Source organism: Scophthalmus maximus, chromosome 2, assembly GCF_022379125.1.
Source record: "Scophthalmus maximus strain ysfricsl-2021 chromosome 2, ASM2237912v1, whole genome shotgun sequence".
In the NCBI taxonomy this organism is placed as follows: domain Eukaryota; kingdom Metazoa; phylum Chordata; class Actinopteri; order Pleuronectiformes; family Scophthalmidae; genus Scophthalmus; species Scophthalmus maximus.
The window spans coordinates 10997979-11022603 of NC_061516.1; the positions used below are offsets into that span (position 1 = coordinate 10997979).

Genomic DNA, 24625 nt, shown 5'->3' on the forward strand with positions numbered 1-24625 from the left:
GAATTTCCTGCCTTTCAGAAGGGATCAAATGTTCCTACCAAAAAACTATCTCTCATTCTTTCGATCCTCCAGGCTCTCGAGTGGGAGTGAACATCACCTTCCATGTAATTGATTTTGTTGGGTGCCAAAAGTTTTTCCTCTTGATTTTGACTGGGAAGGAAACGCCTTAATTGAACACATAAAATCTGCTATCAAATGCAAATGTTGTGCTCTGATGGCATGAAAACCAGTTCTTGGTTCTCCGTCTAGACTGTCTTTTACAAAAGTTGTCTCCAATATTATTCTTGGTTAGGGTCCAATCTTTAATATCATATATTCTTTTTTGGTACAAATCTATGGGATATCCTGTATGTCCTTAAGAAAAAAGACTGAGCAGATACCCGTCAGTCATCTGCTTTCAATGGTTCATTGGTTTGCAGCTGCAGTTTGTTTTTCAACACACCTCTACCTTCCGCCATCAGAGGACAAATATCTTCACACTTTTCTACAATTATTTTTTATGGTTCTTTTGTTCTTAAGGATCCATCACTTTGGTCAGCTGGTTTAGATTATAAACTTTTGAAAATAAGGTTTTGTATAACTTTTCATTGCTGTTAGTGTAAAAAAAGATTTCAGTATTTTTAAGATTATACATAAATCAAACATATGTGTTTGATTTGATTAGAAGACAGTATGAACAGAGCAGCTCACCATTTCAAAGAACAACACAGTGATATGTCAGTGTAACGTGGTAGAGGGAGACGTAGACGTGCTGTTTGTGTATCTTGGTGTTCGTGCTTCTCGCACTTCTTTTGAAAAACTGCACACCTAAAAGTGTGGACACTGTTCCCCCTCGACCCCCCGGCCAGAAAAAATGATCCCACCAGAAACATTTGTGTTGTTTTAAATATCTGTTATTTTCCCCATTATCGTTTCATAACCTTGTTCTCTCTCTCTCTCTCTCTCCCTGACACTTTTCTTTGCAGTATCACCCTTTGTCTCTGTGCAACACAAGCGAGGATGAAAGGCAAGAGAGTGACTTCATCACCATCGTCAAACTGGAGCACAGGGTACCCCGCTGTCTGCCGCTGCTCGATAAGGTATGCACGGACATGGCGTTTCAACTGCGTCATGCATTTCTCCCTGATTAAACTCTCTGGGAACCTCCCCTTTCCGTGACCCCTTCCCCCCTCCCCGACATGGCAGCAGACAGATAAACCATCTTGCCATCTTGTCTTTCTCTCCAGTATCCCTTCCGCTCTTGGATTTAGACTTTAAAGACAAGATGGTTTTAGAGGGAACTATTTGGCAAGAGCTTAATGTTTTGTTCGGGACACTGATCTTTTAGAGTGAGGGCTTGGACAGGAGGGGATGGGCTTAGCTCAGCGCTGCTATGTAGCAAGTGGCAGTGAGCCCTGGCTTTGGATGTGAGGCTTTCAAGCAGCAGCTGTCACTGGTCCGAGCCCAGCCAGCCAGCCAGCCAGCCAGCCAGCCAGAACCAGACACTTGGTGCTCTCCATTTCTGCTTCCCTCTAATATGAGCGCAGTCCGAGCTCCATAGATTCCACCCACAATGGTTTAGATGTATGTAACTGCAATAGAGTTGACCTAAATCCCCCCCTTATGTTTAAGTATTATACCATACACATTGGCTGGTATATCCTAACTTTAAAGTAGTATGATTTAAAACTGTTGCTATTTTTTCCCCGTTTTTCAAGTGGTGACAAATTAGCAGGCAGGAGTATAGTTAGGCGACTGGCTTTTTTTAGCCCGTGTTTTCTTTTCCCCTAATTTAAAGCCATGTTTAGGAGCTGCCCGCCGTGGCGACGATGTAGAGACATTCCCACACTTCCCCGCTCCTTTCTTCCTCCTCCTGTTGCTCCCTCAGTGGGAGCCAAGCGAGGGGAAGAGGGCTGTCACTCAAGGCTGACTCTAGAAAACAGTTTTGATTAAAGCCTTAATGGCAACACTGTGTTGTCCCATAAACAAAACACGGCCTCTCCCACATGCAAAAGAACCCACCAACAAAAGGCCGTCGCTTCCGAGGGCTTTCTCCCTCCCTGCAGATCGCCTTTGAAATCAGGAGAAGTGAAGGAGGGTGGGAGGACGGGTGGGAGGGAGGGGGGGTCCTTCTTGTTGTTTTAGTTGCCTGGAAAGTATGTGTTGCAATAAACTCCACACCAGCCACCTGTATCCCTGCTTCCTCAGTGAGATTCAAAGCTTCGGGTCGTGGTGGATTTATTGGGACTTCAGCATGCAGCTGTTGAGGAGTTTGCTCTTGGCCGTTTGAAGACGATGAATCAGACGGTCTGGGATGTGCGGTGCTGGGTCAGCCGTGCTCTCCGAACGAGTCTTGTTTACAGTTTAGTCTGACTGCAGCCCGCCCCACTGATCTATAGATACTCCGACGGCCACAGAGGGTTCGTGTTGCACCGCGCACACTCAGAATAGACTGTAAACCAAACAAAGCGGAACTCAAAACCTTGAAGGATAAGGTTTCATTGTTCCCCTTCGTTTTCATTTCGGTTTTCCGAGGTGCCTACCCCCGGCATCGCAGGGAGATTCCTTTGCTGATTGGCAAATGCTCTTTGTCTCACTGGATGGATCTCCCAGTATCTCTGGAAACCTTGGTCAGTTGAAGGTAGAGTTGATGGTTTAGGGCGTCTCTGCTGCTCCTCTAAACATGGTTCTGACTGCACGGGGCATCCTAAAAATTTAAAGTGAAAAGATACACTTTTTCAAGATACCCTGAAATTGAATTTGTGCGTCGCCCCCTCCTGGCACACGCTGCTCTTCTGAAAACCTCTCACCCAGATTGACACATTTGTATGAAGTGAGTTTCATCAAAGAGAAGTATTGCTACCCTTGCTAAGTTGAATTCAATTTTAGAAGTATATTAACCTCACTTACATTAAATCTTAGTTTCTGATATATATATTTTTTTTACACCTTCAGAGTCTACAGGTGTCTTCTTCCTTTCAGGCATACAGCCAAACAACCTCCATCAATAAGGTAGAGTAGCTTATAAGTAACCTAAGAGGTGACACCTCGGGCAAAAAAAAGGTCTGCAAATAACTACGCAGCACTCTGTAATCTTTGTTTGTTTTTAATGAATCTAAAATAAGTTGAGTCAATTCAGTTTTTACATGACTTTTAAATTTAAAAACCCGAAGAAATTCAAATCGGAATGCATCCGAAAACGATCTGTGTGTCGTACAGTTACTTCCTACCGATCTCTGTTTCAGATACAGCTCTCTCTCTCTCTCTCTCTCTCTCTCTCTCTCTCTGTGCAAATGCCTGAATCAAAACCCTCCGCCGCCCCAGTGGTTTTGCATCATTACACAACACAACACAAGCGGAGGCCACAGGCCTTCTCTGCCAGCAAGTTGTGCTGCAGTTGAAGCCATCCGTCTGCTTTCCACCAGCCGGCCTGGCTTTTCTGTTTACACTAAAGCCCTGGAATGGTTCTCAAGCTAAGTCACGCAGCGACACATGACTCAACGAGAAACAGCATCGCAGCAGTGCCAGGAGGGCTACTCCAAACTCCGCACAAGGCTTGCTTACTTCTAAGTATGTGCTTTTAGAGACACTGCACCGACTTTCTGCCACTCACACTGCAGCGCTGTGAAATGGCATCAGTCCATGAAGAATCCATGGTTTTGTGAAAGCAGCCCTTTACAGTCATTGAAGTTTTGGCCCATGTCTAAACTTGTTGACTCTCACAGAAGGCCTCGCTTATTGATTCTACTCCTCTCAGATAAAAAGGGGTTTTGGCATAATTGTGCAGTAATCCTGTTTTCTTTAACTCTGGTTTTTCATGTGCGTGCGTGTGTGCATATGTATGTCTTGTTGTTGCATCACATGACGTCAAATCTCCAAAATCTTTCTCGAGCCATTAGAAAGGTGGCCACAGTGTAAGGAAGCGAGCGTGGCGATCCAAAGACGGCGTCATTCACAGGGACCAAGACGCAAACAAACACCACCGGTGCATGTCTAGTATTTGCTACGTCATGATGCTCGATGTTTTGTCAAATTGAATATAATACCTCGGAGTAATTGCTCTTCAACAAGATGACTGGCAGCATACATCTAATACGAAAGGAAGAGATCTAGTTGTTAATATTGTGCCAAACAGCCTGCAGCTTGAAATCTCTTCTCCGTGAAGTTGAATTACCATATGTGGATTTTTTTTGGAAGAGCGGACGATGTAGGCTGATTCTGTAGGTTTGGAGGTAAACATTGTACCCTCATGTTAGCGTTGTCATTGAGAGCATGATGATGTTAGCATGTATCACAAAGCACTGCACCAAGTGCATCCGCACAGAGCCACCAGCATGGCTGTAGGCTCCTAGGCTTGTTATTGTACTGAATGTATAATATAAACCTGGAGCCCAGAAAATGACAAAACACAATAAGATCTTATCCGACATCATCCACTCCACTTTTGACCGATCCCTCTTATAAAGTAAGCATGACGAAAATTGTATTGATGAACATAATCAATCAAACTGAACTGGAAAATAAAAGTACAACTTTTTATGTATATTTTAATAGCTTTATTCAGTAAGGTATTCTGTTATATTTGTGAGTCTTTCTTTTGGCATTTTGGCCTTTTATTTGATAGTCAACTGTGACAAAGCAGCAATAGTCCACAGCCGCAATCCAACCACGCAGCAATGTGGCATGCGCTCTGACCATTTGGCCACCAGAGCACTCCATAATCTGAATTATAATGGCCACTGGAGTTCTGCTTTCTCCCGAGGAACAGACGCCAGTATTAAAACAGCAAATGTAAAAGCTTCCATCTGAGGCTGCAGTATGAGTAACTAAAGAATGAATAACAATAGATATACTTTGTCCAGTGCAACTCATAAAAATGAGTCCAACTGTGGTCAAATCCGTCATCCAATGTGGCCTAACTTTCAGGCCAGGAAGAGTGCAAGTCCCAGGGACGGGAAGTGCTTGAAAACAAGGAAAGCCCATTTAGGGAAGAATAAATCATGGCCCTCATGACAATGTTTTTGTCCTCTCATGTCTGATTGTGTGCAGGGGGTGACACTGACCTCAGGCTATTCCTGCCTGCTGTTTTTTAGCGAAGACAGGGGCTGGAAATGCAATGGCAGCTGCCTTTGGCTTCTTTTCCTCCAGTAGCCGAGTCCAACATCTCCAGTTCATCGGAGAAAAGTTGAGGAGGAGGAACACAGGGGAACATCTGGAAAAGGGGGGATATTTCGGCTTTTAAGCGCAAATGCAAAAAGCAGCAGGTACACAATGGACATTTTGGCCTGTATGAAATGCTTCAGTGTGAGAAGACTTCTGGGTTCACTTTGATTTCTCTCCCAAGGAAAGTCATTATTTGCTTGTCTGTGCCAGATAGTTGCATGCTGTCTTCAAAGGATAAAATATGACTCTCTGTGTCTTTCTTCTGCGAGTCAAAGCTGGACACGAACATTTGCAACCTCGGCCATGCCTTGCCTTGCTAATCGACCGGCCATGACCATGCACCTCTTAAACCACTGCATGCAACTTAGATTATTATTTTAATCTTTGAGGTATACAGAAAACACACACACACCATTGCGTGTTTTTTTTTTTTTTTTACTGTTTCCAATATGAGATAAACCATAAATCACTTGATGAAAAGTTTGCAAACCACGTGGGGACATTTCAAAATCTGTTTTTCACTCCTCTAAGAAAAAAGGTACAAGCCCTTTCTTCCTGTTATCCTAAGGGTCATATTCTTTATGCTCCCTGTCAGATCGGTTTACACTGCTTTGATCATTTCATCTTGAATGCAACTGCTTCAATAAGTGATGTAGAAGTAGCTTGGGGCTTTAATTTGTCAAGCATCCCTCTCCATCAAGCACTGTGTCCCAAATATTTTTTTTCCCTCCAGCTTATAGCTGCTTAGGGAAAGTGCCTTTCACGTTTCCTCCCTTAGCACCGCATCATTCCGTCTCTCTTCAGAAAAAGACGGGACTGACTTACCACGTTCCACTGTTTTGGCCTGTTTGACCCTGACGACTCAAGTGTGTTCCCTCCCACTTCCTCTGCTGCTAAAGTTAGGCGCTGTCTTAGCTCACCATAACAATGTGAAGATAACCCAGTAGGAAGTACTTAGCTTTGAGTCCAGCACCCTAATGACTGCCTCCTCTCAGTCAGTGCACTCATTATGGTTCTTACTGTACCCATGATGTAATTTGTAGTTTGATGGCCCATCTCTGAGGACTGCCTTATTTATTTTGTCTGCGAGATGATGTTCTGACTGAAGATTTATTTTTTCTTAGCCCTCGAGTGTTCTCCCGCCCCCTTTCACGACGTTGCAGATATTAAAAAGGAAGCCACGCACACTTATAGAATTCTCAATAAAAGCCAAACACTGGGCACCATTGTCAAGTTTGCTCCCTTATACACTGTCCTACACAAGCAGAATGCCCGACCCCCCACCCCCGGCAAACAGTGGTCACATCAGCTTCAGTCTTCTTTTATACTGTTTGTTGTGACAGTGTTGTTGCTGCATTCTTGTACTGTAATTACATGTTTCAACGCATGTGTACTAAGTGTGCGTGTGTATACCTGTGTATTAGCAGCAGGCTATATCAATTATTCAGCGTGTTAACAATCAATAGTAGCCTTTAAAAATCACAGCAAACGCTCAAAGAGTCTGACTCTTTTGGAGGGAAGTCTTCTACATTATGTTTCAAATTATAATATATTTAGTCTAATAGAAATGTATGTATCAGCAATTCTTTAGGAAAATAGAAGTATGGAAAGTGTTAACCTGTACCTTTCATGTTAATATCTACTTAATACTCAATACTACAATACCCTGTTTAGCACAGCAGGTGTGACAGTGTAATATCTGATTGTGTGACGACGGACCCGACACTGACAGAACTGAACAGGCCACGTGTCACCGTTTGAGACGTCAACTTACTCTTAGAGGTCAATACCATGTTTTTAATCGGACACTCCTCATTTTAAATCCAAAGCGCAGTTGTTTTGGTCTGTGGCCTCTCTTACTTGTGGAATTCATCGAGAATGACTAAGTAAGATATTATCGTGATGAGCAGCTGTGGCCTACTGTAGTACGTTTAAGAGTGAAAACCCGCAGCCTGTTGTCACTAACGTTCTTGAAGTATCTGCCGTGTCAAAAGTCCAAGGACAGGAAAACAGGGTGATAAGTCTTGTCTGTTACCGTCACACAAGCAGGAGAGCGCTTTCCCATTGGACTCGGCCAAATAATATTTTGGACAAGAGTCCTGAGCAACAGGAATGTTATGCACATTCCAGCCGACAACATTACCTTGGGTTGCTGCTTGTCCGGTTTGGCTTTTGTAGGAGGTCTTGTACACATGTTCAAGATGATATTCTGCTCATTAGGTACAGATAGTTGCTTTATTCATACTGTTCTGTTTTGCTCTAGTTGTCGTCAGGAGTCGAGCCTTGTCCTTTCTTGTTATCAGAAGGGAAACTTGGTTTTCTGCTAAGGTCACCAGCTGGTTAAGGAGCAAGGTCACAGACTTGGATGTGTAGGCAGGATTGTCAACACAGTCTGTTCACTTGATTTGTCTACCTGACTGTTACAGGACTTGGTCTGATTTCCTTCCTCAACAGGGAAGTCAATTTTTCTTTTTGTGTGCTTTACATTTCGCAGGTTTTGGTGACCTATCTTAGGCAAAACAAGCGTTGTATTTAGAATTTAATGCGTCTGTTCAGGTGAGCAGGTGGGATACAAAAAGACAGGTGGTTACAGTAATCTCGGGGGATTGAAAGTATTAGGTCCTATTTTGTCGCCGAGGGGAAGGAAATTGGGTTGGGATGCTTGGTGAGTTATCTCTGACCTTTGGAGCAACAATGTGAGTCTACACAAAGATAGATAGACGAAGAATTACAGGTTAAATCACCTAATGCCAATGGGGAGGCTGTTAAAATCCATCACATGCCATATGTTACCACTGAGGTAGGTCCGTCTCGCCGCTGCATTCCTTAAATTTTTTTAAAACCACCCTTGCTGGCCCAAGGCGGCTGCAAACACAGGTGTAAGCGAGCAGTCATCTGTTTGTCTGTTTGCTCAAAAATCAGTCACACACATTTCCACCTGCAGCTGACAAGGGACCTTTTGACTGCGGCTTATCAAGTTGAGAGGCTCATCAACACGGTGAGACTTGAAAGTGAGGGGTTGGAAAGGGCCTTCAGGTCACAGCTAAACAGATGTCACCTTGACCTGCAGCGCCGCTGTCGTTCAGCTCAGCTCAGCACTGTCGTCACTCCCACCAATGAGGTGTGAGTGATTGCATAGGGGTCTGCTCTCTGGTGCACACTCTCCACTCATCCTGTCACTTTAAATAGGTGGAAAAATTCTCTGGCCCAAAGGTGAGAGTGCTATTCCTTGAGGATATTCTCGGCATAACACGCCCTAGCTGCGGCTGCTGTTCTCATCCGCATGTCTTGTCGGTTTCTCGCCCGATGCCAGCGTTGCTAAGCAAAACATTGACTCTGAGTTGAGGGCAAACAGTCCTCCCCACATGTACATACAATCTGGGAGATGTGTTTCTCTGAGGGGTGATGTTTTCAGATGCTGGCAGTCTTTTCCCAGGGTGGCCATTAGCAGCTTGTTGCTCTCCCTTTCTCACTGTCCTGCTCTTCCTTGTTGCTGGCACTGCGCGGCCACCGTAGGCATGGCGAGCGAACACAGCATTCTCTGATCCTGCGGCTCAGTTTTTGAGTTTGGGAGCAGCATCGCCACAAAAACATCCAACACACAAACAGTGAGATGTCTCCAGTGCCACTCGGTGGGAAGTACCTCTCCAAAATAGAAGCTGTCGGAATATCACATGCTTGTGCGGATGTGCGGATGCAAAATATGTTTGCCTTTTTTTTTTTTTATGATAAGCGAAGAAAGTGCAATTGTTTCCAAAGCAGTTTCACAAATATCCGCTCAGTAGTTTTTCTAAACATAAAGGACTTTTAAATATCTGCAGTAAATCAATTAACAGAACTTAGAAAAAGGGGTTCAGATGGCTTGAAATGCTGACAAATGAATTTATTGCTGCAAGCTAATTAAAAGGTTTTTTTTAGTCTGCAGTAGTGTATCACACTTTTCATCCTTTGTCTTACTTCTGTCTTGGGGGATAATCAGTTCTGGACTTGAGTGATGCTGCAGGCTACAACTTGAGCCTTGTGTTGTTTGCATTTGGGCAAACTAGGACCATTATAATAAGTGTGATGAATGAGCTACAGTATGAGTAGGTCATGGTTGCACTGAACTCATGCGTGTACAGACAGCTATCACAGGATTTTTCTGATACTGGAGAAAACTTCAGATTTAGATTTAATTGAGTTATGACTCTAAGAAGTCATAATTCAAATTATCTTTGCCTTACATGACATTACCTTAATTGCCTCCTCGAGCTGAAGCTCCAACTGACGATGCTGTGGAGGTAAATGGGACAACATCCAACTAACTTCCTGTTTTAGAACACCTGCGTGAACCTGCCTCTTTCACCTCACGCAGCATCTTTGCCTCTCCTCTCTCCCTCCGGATCCCCTTCAGCTGCCCTGTGCACCACCTGGAGATGGCGGAAACTTTGTTTCTTCAGCAAATGTTGTTTTTTAAGTTTTGTTTTTTTTCATAATAATTAAGCAGTACTAACAGTAAAAGATTAGCGGTAAATGAATTCCAAATCGGCATACACTTGGCTCCTTAACTGGAGCAGAAAGTCAATAGTAACATTTGTCACTGTGGCTGAATATTTAATGATTCAGCTGTTAAACCGTCTTAAGTTCAATGAACATTGTTCTGTCAAAATCAGTGAACCTAACCCAGCAGGTTTTTAAATTTTCAGGAGATGGCTTTGTTCCAATTATTCAACTTAAAGCTGACATATTATGCAAAAATCTCTTTTTCGGTGTTTTTCGGATTTTTTTGTGAGCTGGCTGAACTCTTTCTGCCTGACTCTGAACAACTGCTTCAGATTTCTCTACAACTGTAATGCCACACAAAGGCTCCTTTGGGGTAACCTCGTCTGCAATCTGAGAATCTCCACTTTTCTGGGGCGTGACATTTCTTACACATTTTGAAATCGGCTGACCAATCACAACAGACTGTGCCTGCTGACCAATCAGAGCAGACTTGGGTTTATTGGGAGGTGGGGTTTAAAAGAAATCCAGGCGTTTCAGACAGTGGGTGAAAAGAGGAGCTTCAGGAATGGGCAGTATGATAACACTGATGCCTTTCCTGAACATTAGAGCATGTCAAACTTTTCAAGTGGAAACCCAAATTAAAAACATGAATCTGAATATGAGCTTATATGTCACCTTTAAGTTCAGTAAACTCAAATTGTCTAAAATGTTTAAAGTTGAACTGTTTGTGGTTTTTGCACACCTACCTATAAAACACGCACTGTACATTTGTGAGCGTCTATGCACGCTAGGCCGCTTATCTGCTCCCCGAGGGTGAGCGCGCCGCCCTCTTGCAGAGCGGCTCGTGGTATTCAAGAAAGCATCTCCAGGCATTCATATTAGGTCGGCACATCTCTCACTTGTCACTTCAAAGGGAGCGTGCGGAGGTCAGGGTTTCATCAGACTGTTGTCGGGCGCTCGCCGCAGATGATCTGAGGAAAATGCTGACCTAAAAATAGAATGCCATGTCATGCTCATGAATAGAGACAGAGTCCAGATGATACAGTTCTGTGCCAAATTGCTGCTATTAAAATGCCGCCATTCCTAAGGGTTTGGAGACACCCTGAGCAGGCCGCAGGAGGGGAGGGGAGGGGTGTGGGGTGGACGGTGATGGTGTGGTTGCAGCCTCGCCGGTGAGGTGGGGTGGGGAAGGATGCACGAAGAATTCTGACAGCAGTTGAGAGAGTTAGTCACAGAGAGGACATTTGTGCGATGCCTTATCAGGAAAGGTTGGTTTTTTTTTGACATTTCTGGTAAGAGGTCTGTCCCTCCTTCTCACTCCCTGTCCACACGGGGATGGCAAAGAGAATCAAATGATGAGTGCTTAATGGCCCTGCAGTTACAACTTTACTATATCACTGCCTTCCACTGACGAATGAGACGTTCATAGGGCAGTAACGTATTATTACTGCAGTATTACTTCTTTGATCACGCAGCAGTTTGAACCCTGGAGTTTTTCTGAGAGGGTTGGCTCGTCGGAATTGCTCTGCAGACGGGATCGGGCCTGGTCTTGCCCTGGCTATGGGGAGAGGTGGCCTGGAGGTGTGCAGAGGCAAAACCTGACTACAGAAGCATCACACTGCCGTCGCACGGACCCTTGGTTCCCAGTGTTCGGAAAGCATCAAATAAATCACTTATTAACTAATGTGTAGGATTTCCATTCATTTCCCCAGCCAAGGAGATCAGTGGTCCGTCCACCTACTGCAGAAGGTTTTATTGAGAAGGAGAGTTTCATCTTCACAGACCCTGAATGTGAAGGTGCTGCCCTTGAACCGCTGCTCGGCGCCAGGACATTCCTCTATTAATGACAAAGGCGAATGGTAAGCCTCGTGGTGAAACATGAAGAGGGAGAAGAGAAGGGAACAGAAGGCAGAGGAGAGGTGGGAAAGGTGAATGGGTTGATTCGTGGGAGTGGCAGGCGAGGCCGGAGGGCGACCCACACTGGCCCTGTCTGTCTGTCGCTTCAAGGTCAGGTCTACAGGTCAGACACAGGACTGTTGACAGGAGAATTTGTTGCTTTGATTTACCCCTTTCACGTCCCTCGCCTCCCTTTTTCGTCGTCGCCGGTCCCCCCTCTGCTGCAACACCCCCCCCCCCCCCCCCCCCCCCCCCCACACACACACACACACACACACACACACACACACACACACACACACACACACACAGTTTACCCACCCAGCTCTCCTTCCACCCTCCCGTGCTCCATCGGTTCGTCTGGCACATCCCAGTTCTCATTGTGCAGGCTGAGCCGCTGGCCCTCTTTAAGATCTGCATTAGAATGTTGTTTTTATATAGCAGCAAGCGGAGGCATGTGGAGTCTCTTTTGAACTGCTCGGCAAACAGATGGAGGTTTTCACGCTGCCTTTATGAGATTAAGTGAAACATTCCCATAAAAAAAAGACATTTCACCCCCCCGTCCCTTCACCCTTCACCCTCCACTATCTCACTCTCTCTCTCTGTCTTCTCTCTCTTTCTGTCTTTATCTGTCTCTTTTACTTTCCCTTTTTTTTCTTCTTTTTTCTGGCTCGCCTCAGGCTTGGGCAAGGGCACGCTGCTGAAAGTGAAGTGGAAAGAAGACAGGTTTGTGTTACCAATAACTACTTCCCCGGGCAAGCAAGTGAGCACTACGGCATCTCCCAGAGTTTAAAGCAAACCAGCAAACAGGTCTTGTGAGTCCGACACTGCAGGCGGAGGGAGTGAGTTCTTGTTTTTCCTCTGCAGTATGAACCTGTTTAACTCTGACTCAGGTTTGGTTTGTGCCAAGTGCCCCCTCTCTGGCTTTTAACAGGGGTTTGACAAAACAGATTCACAGGGCAGACAGTGTCGCTCCACACCATGCAATTCACCAGGATACAATGAGACTATTTAGACATGCTTAGGCGTGTTATGCCCAGTGGCTATTAAGTATGGTTAATTGGAAACTTTTAGATTTTTTTATATGATTTTTTTGTTGACCCACATTTCGTGAGGATATTTATAATGACATGTGTTTTGGAGGCCAGGTTGAATTAATCAAATCAATCTCTGGCCCTGTACTATACTGGGGTACATGTGGGTTGTACACACAGTAAACGTCCGAAACAAGAGCGCAGACCTCCACCAAGGCCGAGCAATCCACCACCTGTATGCTGTAGCTCTTTCAAAAAATTCCCTCCGAAAATGTAATCACCCGTTACCATGCCCGAGATCAATCTTTGATTAAATTTCTTTGCAAATCCATCTATACCTGTTTGAGTAATTCCTACTAAGGAACAACCAGACAAACTAAAATGAAATCCTCATGTTGTGAATAATGGTGTGGAAGGTGATTGATGTATTAGGCCTACATTATGTGGCCTGTCTGTTGCACAGCCAGCAGACCAGTTTGTAACCAATCAGCCTTTTAAGTCACACTTAGTGTTATAATTCTGTGTATGTTGTTCAATTGATCAACTGGTTATACAATGATAGAATAACATATAATGATCTGAGGCGATTCTGTGTAAATAGTCTTTTCATTTTTGGTACCATTTTAAGTATGTTTTTATAAATACTTCAGTACGTTTTACTTGTTTGAGTAGCATCTTGAATGCAGCATCTTTAATATTTTACCAACTTCAATTAGAAACACACAAATAAATTAGTTTTTTTTGAAAATTATAGTTATCAATTGTGTCAACTTGTAAACTTCTTAACTTGTTATAGCTAAGTTGAAAAAGAACTTAATTCAATTGTGTTACCAACTGAAGTAATTCTTAAAGTTATTTATCCTTTTTCCAGTTTCCAGTTGCTCCCAGCAGTCACTGTGGTGTAGAAAAGTAAAGGCTGCGAACACGTGTTCCGCCAGTGCCGGTAAACGATTTACATGCTGCTTTCTGCTCCTTCAGTGATTTGAATAGAGAGAATAAAAACACACCTGTGTGCCAAAATTTAGTTGGGATGTAGAAGGAGCACCTGGAGGTGGTGAACGTCGGAGATGTGGTAGGCCGTATTTTCATAAACCAACATCCCTCTGATATAAGTGAAATGTGCCTTACACTGATTTGCTGTAGTTGTGCAACAGTAGAAACATCTAAAACCAAGTCTTTAAACTGTATATCTTTCTATCCCTCATGCAGACGTGTGTGTGTGTGTGTGTGTGTGTGTGTGTGTGTGTGTGTGTGTGTGTGTGTGTGTGTGTGTGTGTGTGTGTGTGTGTGTGTGTGTGTGTGTGTGTGTGTGTGTGTGTGTGTGTGTGTGTGTGTGTGTGTGTGTGTGTGTGTGTGTGTAGTGTAGTGTAGTGTAGTGTGTTTGCTCTGCAGAGAGACATGGCTTACTGCATGGCCTGTTCCAAGAATGAATTCCTGGAGGCTTACAAGAGCTGTTGAATGAGATGGAGGGCTCAGGGCAGGAATGATGGCAGGGAGGCGGGGAGGGAGAGGACGGAGAGGAGGGAGGCTGCTGTACAAGATAGGAGGGGTGTCAGGCTCTCACTTACAGGCCTGATTAAATAACAGGATGCTTTATGAAAACAAGAACATTATCTGCCTCTTAAAAGGCCGGGAAAGGCCCTCTAATTGCCTTCCCCTGAGACTCGGTGTTGCCGCCCGTTGGTGAGAGAAAAAATCCTCTGCCAGCCACAAACTCAGAGAAATAATTCAGGACACTTTCTCCTCTAAAGTTGTACTCTCATCAGCACTATCGGAATGTATCGACACACTGACACCAAGCCAACAGAAAGGGTGTCTTGTTCCACTCGCTAAATCTCTTGATTGAGTGCAATACAAACAATAAAAAAGATAGCGGCTGCTCGGCGGGATCGCGCGGTTTTTTCTCATGTGGCAACTTTCACAGCGGACGGTTTATTTATCGAAAAAAAAGAAAAGAAGACAGAAAAAAGGCCCACTGTTTGCATAAGTGAGAAGAAAGCGTCAAGAGGTGGGGTTCGATGTGTGCCCTAGATCAGAAGAGTCCTCACATCCAGCCATCAAACTCCCTCTTTACATTTCCCTCCCTGCCATCACACCCAGGTGGTTTACCTAATTACACTTATTAAAGTCAAGTACCGCCATAATTAAAGTATATCACGATAGTTACCAACTGTCATTAATTTTTCAGAACAATTTCACATGCTTTAACAGCTTCAGTTTATTTATAGTGGTGTCTCGGTGAGGCAGCAGCACGGTGTTGGTAATGCGCTGTCGGACTGACAATGAGAAAAACATTCTCTGATGCTGGTGTTTTCAAATCCATTCCTTTCTGGAGAGAGCTGCTTTTTTTCTTCTTTTTTTTTTTTTTTGAGAAGGCAGCTCTGTGGTTGTGGGAAATCCTCACTTGCAGTGCCAGACATTTAAAACAGAGCTGTCTCACATATCATAACAAAATCAAACAGTGTGTTAGAAGTTCACACTTAACTGTAAACAGGTTTATTTTTCATTAACATGCAAAAAAAAAGGTGGGGGATTATGTGCATTGGTGTACGGACTTTGATAAATGAAGCTCTTGTTCAGACAAAACAAGATAAAAATGTTGAGATGACATTAATAAACAAAGTATTTGCAGCCCAACAGTTAATAATATCACCATTCTTATGATAATATTCTCATATCCTAGTCCCTGTTTATAGAAATATGTTGAAAACTGTTCAACACAACTTCACTGCATTTTTTTTATTTTTTCTATCCTGCAGTCATACTACATAGTTCACATAGGCTATGCATTACTTTTGTTTCGTTTTTTGCCTGATAGTTAAGGATGCTCACACACTGATGAAACCACTCTGAATAGTTGACATATTGCTATAGTCTGGATGTTCTTCTTCTTCTCGACATGTGAACACTCTCAGACGGTGCCCGGGCACTGTGCTCGCTGGGTTTAAAGAGTGACACGCAAGGTCGCATGTTGGCGTGTGTGTGTGATCGAGGGCCTCTCGGCTCCATCATCGCGACCGTCGCCAGCGGCCACATCAGTGTCATGTGCCCCCAGGCTGCGGGCGCTCGCTGCCCATGCAGCGCTTTGATGTTTCGAGGATGTGTTTAGCAAACGATAGCGTATCAGATGGCACTGGTCTTCCTCTGTCGACTTGTGCTTTGCGTTTCAAATGTGTGTCACAGTGCAGCCAGCGCCTCTCTCTAAGGAGAGAGTGTGGGCGGGGGGCAAGAGACAAGGGAAGTGCAGGGGGAAAGAGAGGAGGGAGGGAGGGGTGAGCTTCAATACTGTGAGTTCTCTATGTGGCCTCTCTTACCTCCAGACAGGCAGATCAGGTTCATAACTTTTTCCAGTATGTCTCTCTCTCTCTCTCTCCTCTGCACAAGAAAGGTGGCCAAGTGTGTGTGCTCTCCGCTGGTGCATTGTGTGTGTGTGTGTGTGTGTGTGTGTGTGTGTGTGTGTGTGTGTGTGTGTGTGTGTGTGTGTGTGTGTGTGTGTGTGTGTGTGTGTGTGTGTGTGTGTGTGTGTGTGTGTGTGTGTGTGTGTGTGTGTGTGTGTGTGTGTGTGTGTGTGTAAGCCAGGATGAATGGGAGACAGCAGGAGTAGGAGAATGTGATTCAGACCCACCCCCTCAGGCTCAATACTTTTCCTGAGAGTGTAGAATCTGCTCACCTGCCCTGACTCGTTTGCCCCCCTCCTCGACCCCCCACCCTCTCTTGCCCACCCCTCCAGCGGCCCCACATCAAAGAACCCCTGTGAGTAATGGATACCCAGCAGGGCCGCACCCTTCCCTCCTCCAGTGGCGAGCACCCGGCAATCACACACACATACAGCAATTATTCACACACAATTAGACCTAAATATACAGCTTCAAAGATATGGAAACAATATTTTTAAAGCAAGGCTTTGTTATTTTTGATGTTATCTACCAAACTATTTCAACATTTATTTTTTCATTTCAAGTGGACTTGAATAGAAACATATATAATGGTAGAATGAACATAGTCACTGGGAGAATTTAAACTTTACTTAATAATTTAATGTTGCTCATTATGTTCTTTACCAGTTAATTGTCTAATAACATTTTAAATATATTCCAAATATGAATAGAGACACCTCGAGTACTGCTTTTGAAACTGGCCTTTTAGTCAAGATACCTGTGATGATCCACATGGCTGAGGTTCAAGGTTTTTATAGGAATCAACATTTGACAAAAAAAGTCATGTCTGTACTGCACAAATTAACTGACGTATCAGAAAACAATTGGTTGGCGCCAGCAGGATTGTTCATCAGGTTTGAAGCGTTAAAACACAAACACCGAAATCATCCATGGGTCCTCAGTTGTCTATTTGAGTTGTCAATTTAGCATGTATAATGTTGAGTTGGGTGCTAGTATCACTGTAGTCAAAATTATACAATTAAATAATCGCAATAAGTTATATTTGGCCGGATGTCTCTGTTCTGGGACCTCCCTGCCTTTCCACATGCATAGGTGGAAAGTCGGAGGTAGGGAGAACACACATCCCTACCCTTTCATGAGCCTGCATGAAATGTGAGGCAGAGGCATCGATGATAACACATGACATTGATTAGGTCAGATACAACATGAAAGGAGGTGCTGGGGTGGAGGACGATTATGAAGTGGCTTGCAGTGAAGTCAGGAAGAGTAGGCAGATTGAAGTAGCTTAAATAGAGCGTGCAATATGAGCTTTGACAATTAAATATGTAGATGTGAACTGACAGAGATCTCTGCTGTCAGCTGATGCACTGGATCGGGGCGGTGCTCGACTTCGTGGCCTGCCTGAACTAACGCAATGCTCAATCGAGTGAATGCTTTATTATTTATATGTAAGGAAGGCAAATGTGAGGTAGGGGTCATCATGGGTCACAGGCTCTCAGTTCTTACCTGACTCAAGTCCATTGAGTGCGTTCTCACACGGGGAAAGTTCCGGAAAATGTTATCAGTCTTCAGTGCAGTGTCTGAAAGCAGCTCATTCTCGTGAAATGACGAGCTTTGAAAACTGCCTCCATGTCACTTTTTGTGGCAGTGAACGCTGAGTGAAGTTTACATGAGTTGAGCCGACAATGGACCACCGACTGATGACTCTGATGTCAATGCTCTCATCACTAAACGACTAAACTGAACAGTGGGGCAGAGCTCTGAGCTGATATGTGCCATTACAGTATGTGCCCATAATCATTGTCACTGGCCCCCCCGCCCCAGCCTGCTCCTCATTTAACCATGTGGTGTTGTCCCAGTGCCTCAGTAATGGTTCCAGTGTGCCAGGCCGGTCAGGAGAAATGACAGAGCAGAGTCTCGGCCTCAGACCTGTAGGCCCGGAGCTCTGTACTCTGTCATTACACGCTTTAATGCAGCAGCACCACAGCGCGCTCGCCTCCCTCCTCTCCCTCCTCTCCCTCCCTCGCTGTCCTTCTCTTTTTTTTTCTTTACCTCTTTCACTCTCACTCATTATTCCCACACATATTATTCCATGCTATAATTTACTCGTGCACTGAATGAGAGTCATGCTGGGTAAAAAAAAAATAAGACCAACCAGGTCCCCAAAAGTACTACAAAACTAGTTCAATAGAGTTCGGCAACCATGTTTTCAGATGGTTAAAGAGTCTTCAGAGCGCAAAGGAACATTTTCTGTCATTGTGTGTGATGGTTTGTAATTAACTGCCATAAACATTTTCAAACCAAAAAACAACCGTGCTCACAAGTTGGCACAAAGTGAGTTTGAAATGTCTCATCATGCTGGTAACATCGCTAAAGATATCTGTCATAACAAAGTCATTTTGTCATGAGAGTAAAAGGAAAATTTTGTTATGGGAAAATCTGAAAAAATGCCTTTTATGTGGTTTCAGTTCAAAACAAGTATTTCAAGAGTTTTCTAGTCACGGTCACTTTCATGTTGCGTATCTTGTTCTGTGTGGTTTCAAACTTGGGAGTCCATCCACTGGAAGAATTTAAATGATTTCCCTCTGGGTTGATATGAAAAATCCCAATGGCTCAATGTGAGAATAATTTATAGATTTTAATTGATTTGTTTGATTTGATCTATCACTTTCCCTTTTTCGTGCAAGACTCACATAAAACCTCTTGTCAAAGGTTATGAAGCTACTGGGTCACTTTGTTCTGTAATCATAGATGTGCAACTAATATAAGAGATGTGTCTCTCATGGCAAGAGTGACTGCGCGCGTGTGCGTGTGCGTGTGTGTGTGTGTGTGTGTGTGTAATATTATCATCATTGCCTCGTCCCCGTTTCTCTCCCTTACGTTGGAACATGGCAGCAGATGAAGGCAGTCGGCCGCCCGCTCGGTCCGCCTGTGCCATCCGCACCGCATTAAAACTCACGACACACACTGTGGCGTTACCCAGCAAAGTGAATCTTGTCAGGCGATGGGGGGGGGGCTTGGCCCATCCCATCATGTGAAATAAAGACATCACAGCAGTGGCGTCGTTTACTTTCTGTCCATTCGGGGAACACGCTGTGATGATGCCAGGCCTGGCTCACACACACCACACTTCAACAGGGTTGTAAACAAACAGTGCTGACTGGTCCCCCCGAGCAGGCCACCCACTGCAGGACAGGGCTGGAGTCGTGCTGTGCTGCTTGTACTAAGGTGGAGATGTACATAGAGGCTTGACTGGCCTTTTTTAAAAATGTTGTAGTAGGGGTTTTTAATGCGATTCCAAATGACCCTGATGGCAAACGTTTTTTAGATGCCATTGGTGAGAACTGAGGCAACTAGACATCACACGAACGAGAACCACTTGGTTTTCACCACTGGAGTTTTGATCCGTACATATGGTCTTCATCAGCAGATTGAGTTTAGTTAAGCTTACGTATAGCTGGAGCTAAATAAATTCAAACAAAATGTCTTTGGTGTGTGGACAAATGAAAACATCATCTTGGAGTTTTGGGAGACACAATCAACATTTTTTACCATTTTATGACATTAAATGGACCAAACAACTAATCAATTAATCGAGAAAATAATCGACAGATTAATCGATGATGAAGTTTGATCGGTGCTCATACTGAAAAAGTAACAAAATCAAGAGAGAAATAAGAAAAGTGAAAGAATAACCCTTTCGAAAATCCCCTACAACCTACAGCATAGTTCTTCCATGCTTGTGTAACATTGTACGTAAAGTACAAGGAACAGGATGTGAAGTAAGGAAATGAGGACATAACAATCTGGAAACTTATAAAGAATTTATTCTGTAGATAAATAATCCATTATTGCGGGGGCACACTGTGACCTACTGAGCAAACAGTGCAACATAAAGAGAACTTATACTGTAAATAATGTAACCACTGGTTGGAGAACGACTAAGTTGGGAGGAAATACGCTGTACGCTGTGGGCTGTGATTTAAAGTGGAACTGATCAGCCTATGTAAAGACGTCAGTATGCATATTACAAAACACGTGTGTTCTGAGTGTGTGTGTACTGTGTACTAGAACCCAAAACAGTTACAGTCAAACAAATTACAGATGGGGGCAACGCAGTCCAAAATAAGTCTTTAGTACTTCGGAAAAAGTTTTCACAAATCCTGTTTGTAAAGTTTTACCGAGAATAGCTCTCCAAAAAATGTGATTGTGTCCATGCTCATTTATTTCCTTGAAAACCATGAAAACATATCTTTATTTCTACTAAGTGCAAAACTGTAGGGTGTTTTTTTTTTCTGATATACAACAGTGGGGGGTTTTAAGGTTTGACACATTGTAACGAGTCACAGTAGGAAAAGAAAACGCGTGATGAATGAAAATGCATCATGGCTGAATTCCATGAGTCCCGGTGTTGTGCAGGCCAACACGATGTCATCGCTTACTGGGAAACTTAAATGGAACAGAACCATTGTTAATGCTACTGTTTTAACTGACGAGTTAATACATCTGCCTGTGTGTGTGTGTGTTGTGTGTGTGTGTGTGTGTGTGTGTGTGTGTGTGTGTGTGTGTGTGTGTGTGTGTGTGTGTGTGTGTGTGTGTGTGTGTGTCTGTGTCCTCACAATTATAGAAACGTGTGCGCGCATGTGACCTTGCGGTGCCTCCTCGCGGTGCCTCTTCCTGGCTCTCTGCCCTCAGGTGTGTTTATGTTTGTCAGCAGCTCTCCATGAACCTGCTGCTCCTCCTCACCATCTGAAACAATCCCCCGAGCGGAGCGCTCGCCCACGTTCCCTCCTTCAGAAGCCCGACCGTGTCAAAAGTAGCAGCTCGCCTATTGCGGCGTGTGCGTTGTTTTGTGACTCGGCAGACCACCGTCATTTCCGGACGCTTCGATTGTTTTAACTCAAACACCAAGTATTGACTAGTCACGTGTGTGGAGTTGCACCTCGTGGTGGATGGGCGCTTGCCGGACCACAGCCATGTCTGTTTCAGTGTTTCAGGTGTTGAAACACGAGCTGGCGGTGTTGTGAGCGTCCGACCTGTGCGTTCCATTGCAGCATTAAAGGTTTAATATATCACCTATTAATCATGTAATGAGATCTCCCAGGCCTCTCTCGGGCCTGCGGCCCAGTCGAGGCGTATGTCCCCGCGACCACTACTGCTAATACTGTGATATAATGAGACCACAGCAGCAGTCGTTATAGTATGATATATTCTTGAACTGGCTGTTGTTAGTCTGAACTGTAGAGGCTGTTTGAAACTCTCCGCTGGTGCATTGTGTGTGTGTGTGTGTGTGTGTGTGTGTGTGCGTGTGCGTGTGCGTGTGCGTGTGCTGGACCACAAGAGCGGGCTTTTCTGCATTTATTACAGGACGTATGGGCACAGGGCAGCGCAAAGAACTTTTGAACCCCAGGTAAAGCAAAATCCCACATGTCAAAGATGCAGCTTCGTTTTTAGTTTTTTTTCTTCTCCTATGTGACCACACCCCATTTGGCCTACACATGTACTACAATTACTGTTCTGATGAAACAGAGGGGAAAAAAGGCTTCTGCATGAGAGCTGGAAGCCAGATCAGCGGGGATATGTTGAAATCTCCGTACGGCCTCTCCCTGACCTATGATACAGTGGATACAGTTGAATACCAACTGCGGTTGTACGGGACAATATTTCAAACTCACAACTACGCAGAAAACACGCATGCACACCGTGTGCACATTCACAGGTTGCAATTCAGAGTACACTCCGCTTTCGGGGAATAAATGACGCAGGGCTACGCTTCTGACATTTTATGTATACAAAGGAAACGGCAGTTTTTTCCTTGTCGTGCACCGACTTTCTCTTTTTGAAGTGTTAAAAAGGGATCCCAGGTCAGTGCCACCACTCCGCCCAAAGAGTGTTCCCCATTAACTTTGATTAATGGATCAAGTGAGTGATGCTTTACTTTAACCTGATCTTCTTTTGTCAGTGTCTTGAGTGCGTGCACAGCGGGAAGTAGGCCAGGAATCACTGTTTGGCGTTCTGTTTGACCTGGGTGATTAGGTGTTTAAACTTGTGTCTCCTCCTCAGTCGGCAATGGCAGATGCCAGACGCTTGAGAGCATGTGATGAGACGCTGATGAAAAGGGCTGCTATTTGTCTTCTCACCGTCCTCTGGCGAACACCGGGGAAAGCATTTCTGGGCTTTTGTAAGAGCACACTGACAACGCAAACAACATCCAGCGCCAACGCAGAAACGACTGAACAGAGTTGCAGTGGCTGCACACATACACACTGATGAACCAAAGCATGTAGGGACCACAGCTTTTACGAATGACAAAATCTCTTCACTCAAGTTCTCAGGCTCAGTTTGCAGTCTACAGTATCAGTATTATTCACTCACAGCCAGCGCAATAAAGTGTTCATAAAAACATGACAAATTCACTCTTGTCTTTCAGATAAAAATTGACGATCTGACAAGCTTTTTTTTGTTTTATCATCGCTGCAATTTCCTTGAATTACTGGCTGACCTGCTTATCAACAACAGCCACCTCTGCTCTGTTTCTTCATCTTTTACACTTTTTTTATAAATGTGCAATTTGCAGCTTTCAGTTGTAAAAAATATCCAGTAAATTCCATTTAGTTATTATTCCATTTCTTTAGGGGATGTGTGACACTGTGTAACACTGTGTAACTTCTGACTTAGTGAAATAATGAAAGAAACCGAGGGGGAGACCTGCAGGACATTTCAGAGACTATAGTTTGAATACAAAATGCTCCTTATTTGCACAGTAGGCAAACGCCTCACCCGTTTTCTATCACTTGGCATCCCCCCCCCCTTCCTTTGACTCCCTCAAATTATACTTTTGTTTAGCCAAAATCTTTGCAACACTAGAGAGAGGAAGCAGATTTGTGCCGTGGCCTTCTTCCCACTCACACACATACAATCTCTTCTTGTTTGTGTGCCTGCGCTGTCCGGCTTCCAGAGTCAGGTGGCTATAAGTGGCAGGAGGAGCTGTACTTTGCTCTGTGCTGAGAGGAGGCCCAAGGCTCGGAGCGCGACCGCCACCTGGTGGTGGTTCTGAGACCACTGACAGTGAATTTTCATCAACTGTACCACTGTACAGATAACTGACGGAAGGAAGCAATGTTTTCTGTCACTTGCTTTTGTCCATTTGCAAAAGTTAATAAACCCCCAACCCTTTCTTGTGTGTTGCCTCCTCTCAGGCTCGCATGGCGCTGGATAAAGGAGCTCAGGCTGTAATCTTTGACGTCAGTGATGATGCTAATGCTGCTGCTGAGGTGAGTGCGCACACACAGCTACTCCTTTATCCAATAATAAATATGTTAGGGGAACTTGCATACAGATGACGCTCATTTAAATCCCCCCCACGCTCACATTGCTGTGTGTGTTCTCTCTTCCCTCTTTGGTCACCAACCTGTCGGCACGACACAAAAAAAGCTGCGAGAAACAGACGCCCTTCCCCGACCAGTCGTGCTGGTGGAGGCCGAGGACGCCGAGGAGCTGATGGGCTTGGTCAACAAGAACGAGGAGGCCAAAGTTCTTATTGAGATCCTGGTGGAGCAGTCCAGATGGGTAAGCACACACTGTCGGTCATGAGCTCTCATGCGCCTTGCGGCATTGCTCTTAATGGCTGGGGGGAGAATAAGAAAAACATCCTCTGGGAATATAGCAGAACAGAAATGAAGCTGCGGGAGATTACACGTCATGTTAGGGGAGGGGCCTCTCGAGGCTCCGCGTTTAATGTTGTTGTTGTTGTTGGTGTGAAATACATCAGACGCTATTGTGTGCTGAGAGTTGGGATGCGAATGGACCATCGAGCGTAGAGAGGAGAGAACAGGAGACATGATATAAAAATCCATGAAGGAAATTGAGTAAATTTGCAAGATCTATGATTTTATTCTTTAATAACCTCATACCAAGCTTTTAAATATAATAAAAATGCTCTCTTTCCATCTTCTTTTCTCCCCCGTCAGCCACATTATGATGTGGGTATCCTGCTCACCATCATCCTGGCTATACTGACCATCGTCTTAATCTTTGCCTTCCGTTACAAGTGCAAGTCCAACAGGACCTGGGTGAGTGAAAGCAACAGCACTGGGAGAATAAATATATATAAACATACGCACAGACCGCCGCTCACTTGGAGGTCTTCCAACGTTTTTTATTCAAAGTCTCCCCTTCTCGTGCGCGTAGGACTCCGTCCATCAGCAGACCATGCGGGCCATTAGTCGCCTGGAGACTAAAACCTACAGCTCTCAGGGCTGCTCGGGCTCACAGCGTCACCGGGCGGCCTGGGGGTCCGCCAGCAGCTCCAACTCAAGCCCCGTCTGCGCCATTTGCCTGGAGGAGTTCCAGGACGGGCAGGTGAGAGGAGACAGAGCGAGGAACAGATCTGTCGTTAGTCAAGTTGAAGAAATGTGCTCGTTGTTTTGTCGCCTCTCCTCGAGTCTTACCTTCTTGTCCCTCGTTTTTCTTCCGCAGCATTTGAGGATCATCTCCTGTGCTCATGAGTTCCATAAAGACTGCGTGGACCCCTGGCTGTTGCAGCACCGCACCTGTCCCCTCTGCATGCACAACATCATGGGTGAGGACAAGCATAGTTACAGTTAAGTTTTTTTGTTCTTCGACTGCATTAACATGTGAAGATCGCTAATATGTAAAGGAATGTGGAATTCA

General features: G+C 44.6%; 1 protein-coding gene across 4 annotated transcripts in view; it reads left to right on the top strand.

The window, feature by feature from the left end:
• LOC118300548 (E3 ubiquitin-protein ligase RNF43) overlaps positions 1-24625 on the top strand; it is an 84577-nt gene that overhangs the window by 54867 nt on the left and 5085 nt on the right. For 3 of the 4 annotated variants that reach the window (XM_035625041.2, XM_035625044.2, XM_035625043.2), the window contains 6 exons: positions 966-1079; positions 23152-23226; positions 23387-23521; positions 23923-24024; positions 24143-24313; positions 24431-24554. In XM_035625041.2, the coding sequence (XP_035480934.1) occupies positions 966-1079; positions 23152-23226; positions 23387-23521; positions 23923-24024; positions 24143-24313; positions 24431-24554 (721 nt within the window). The remainder of the gene's footprint in view (positions 1-965; positions 1080-23151; positions 23227-23386; positions 23522-23922; positions 24025-24142; positions 24314-24430; positions 24555-24625) is intronic. The other variant, XM_035625042.2, reaches the window with a different exon arrangement.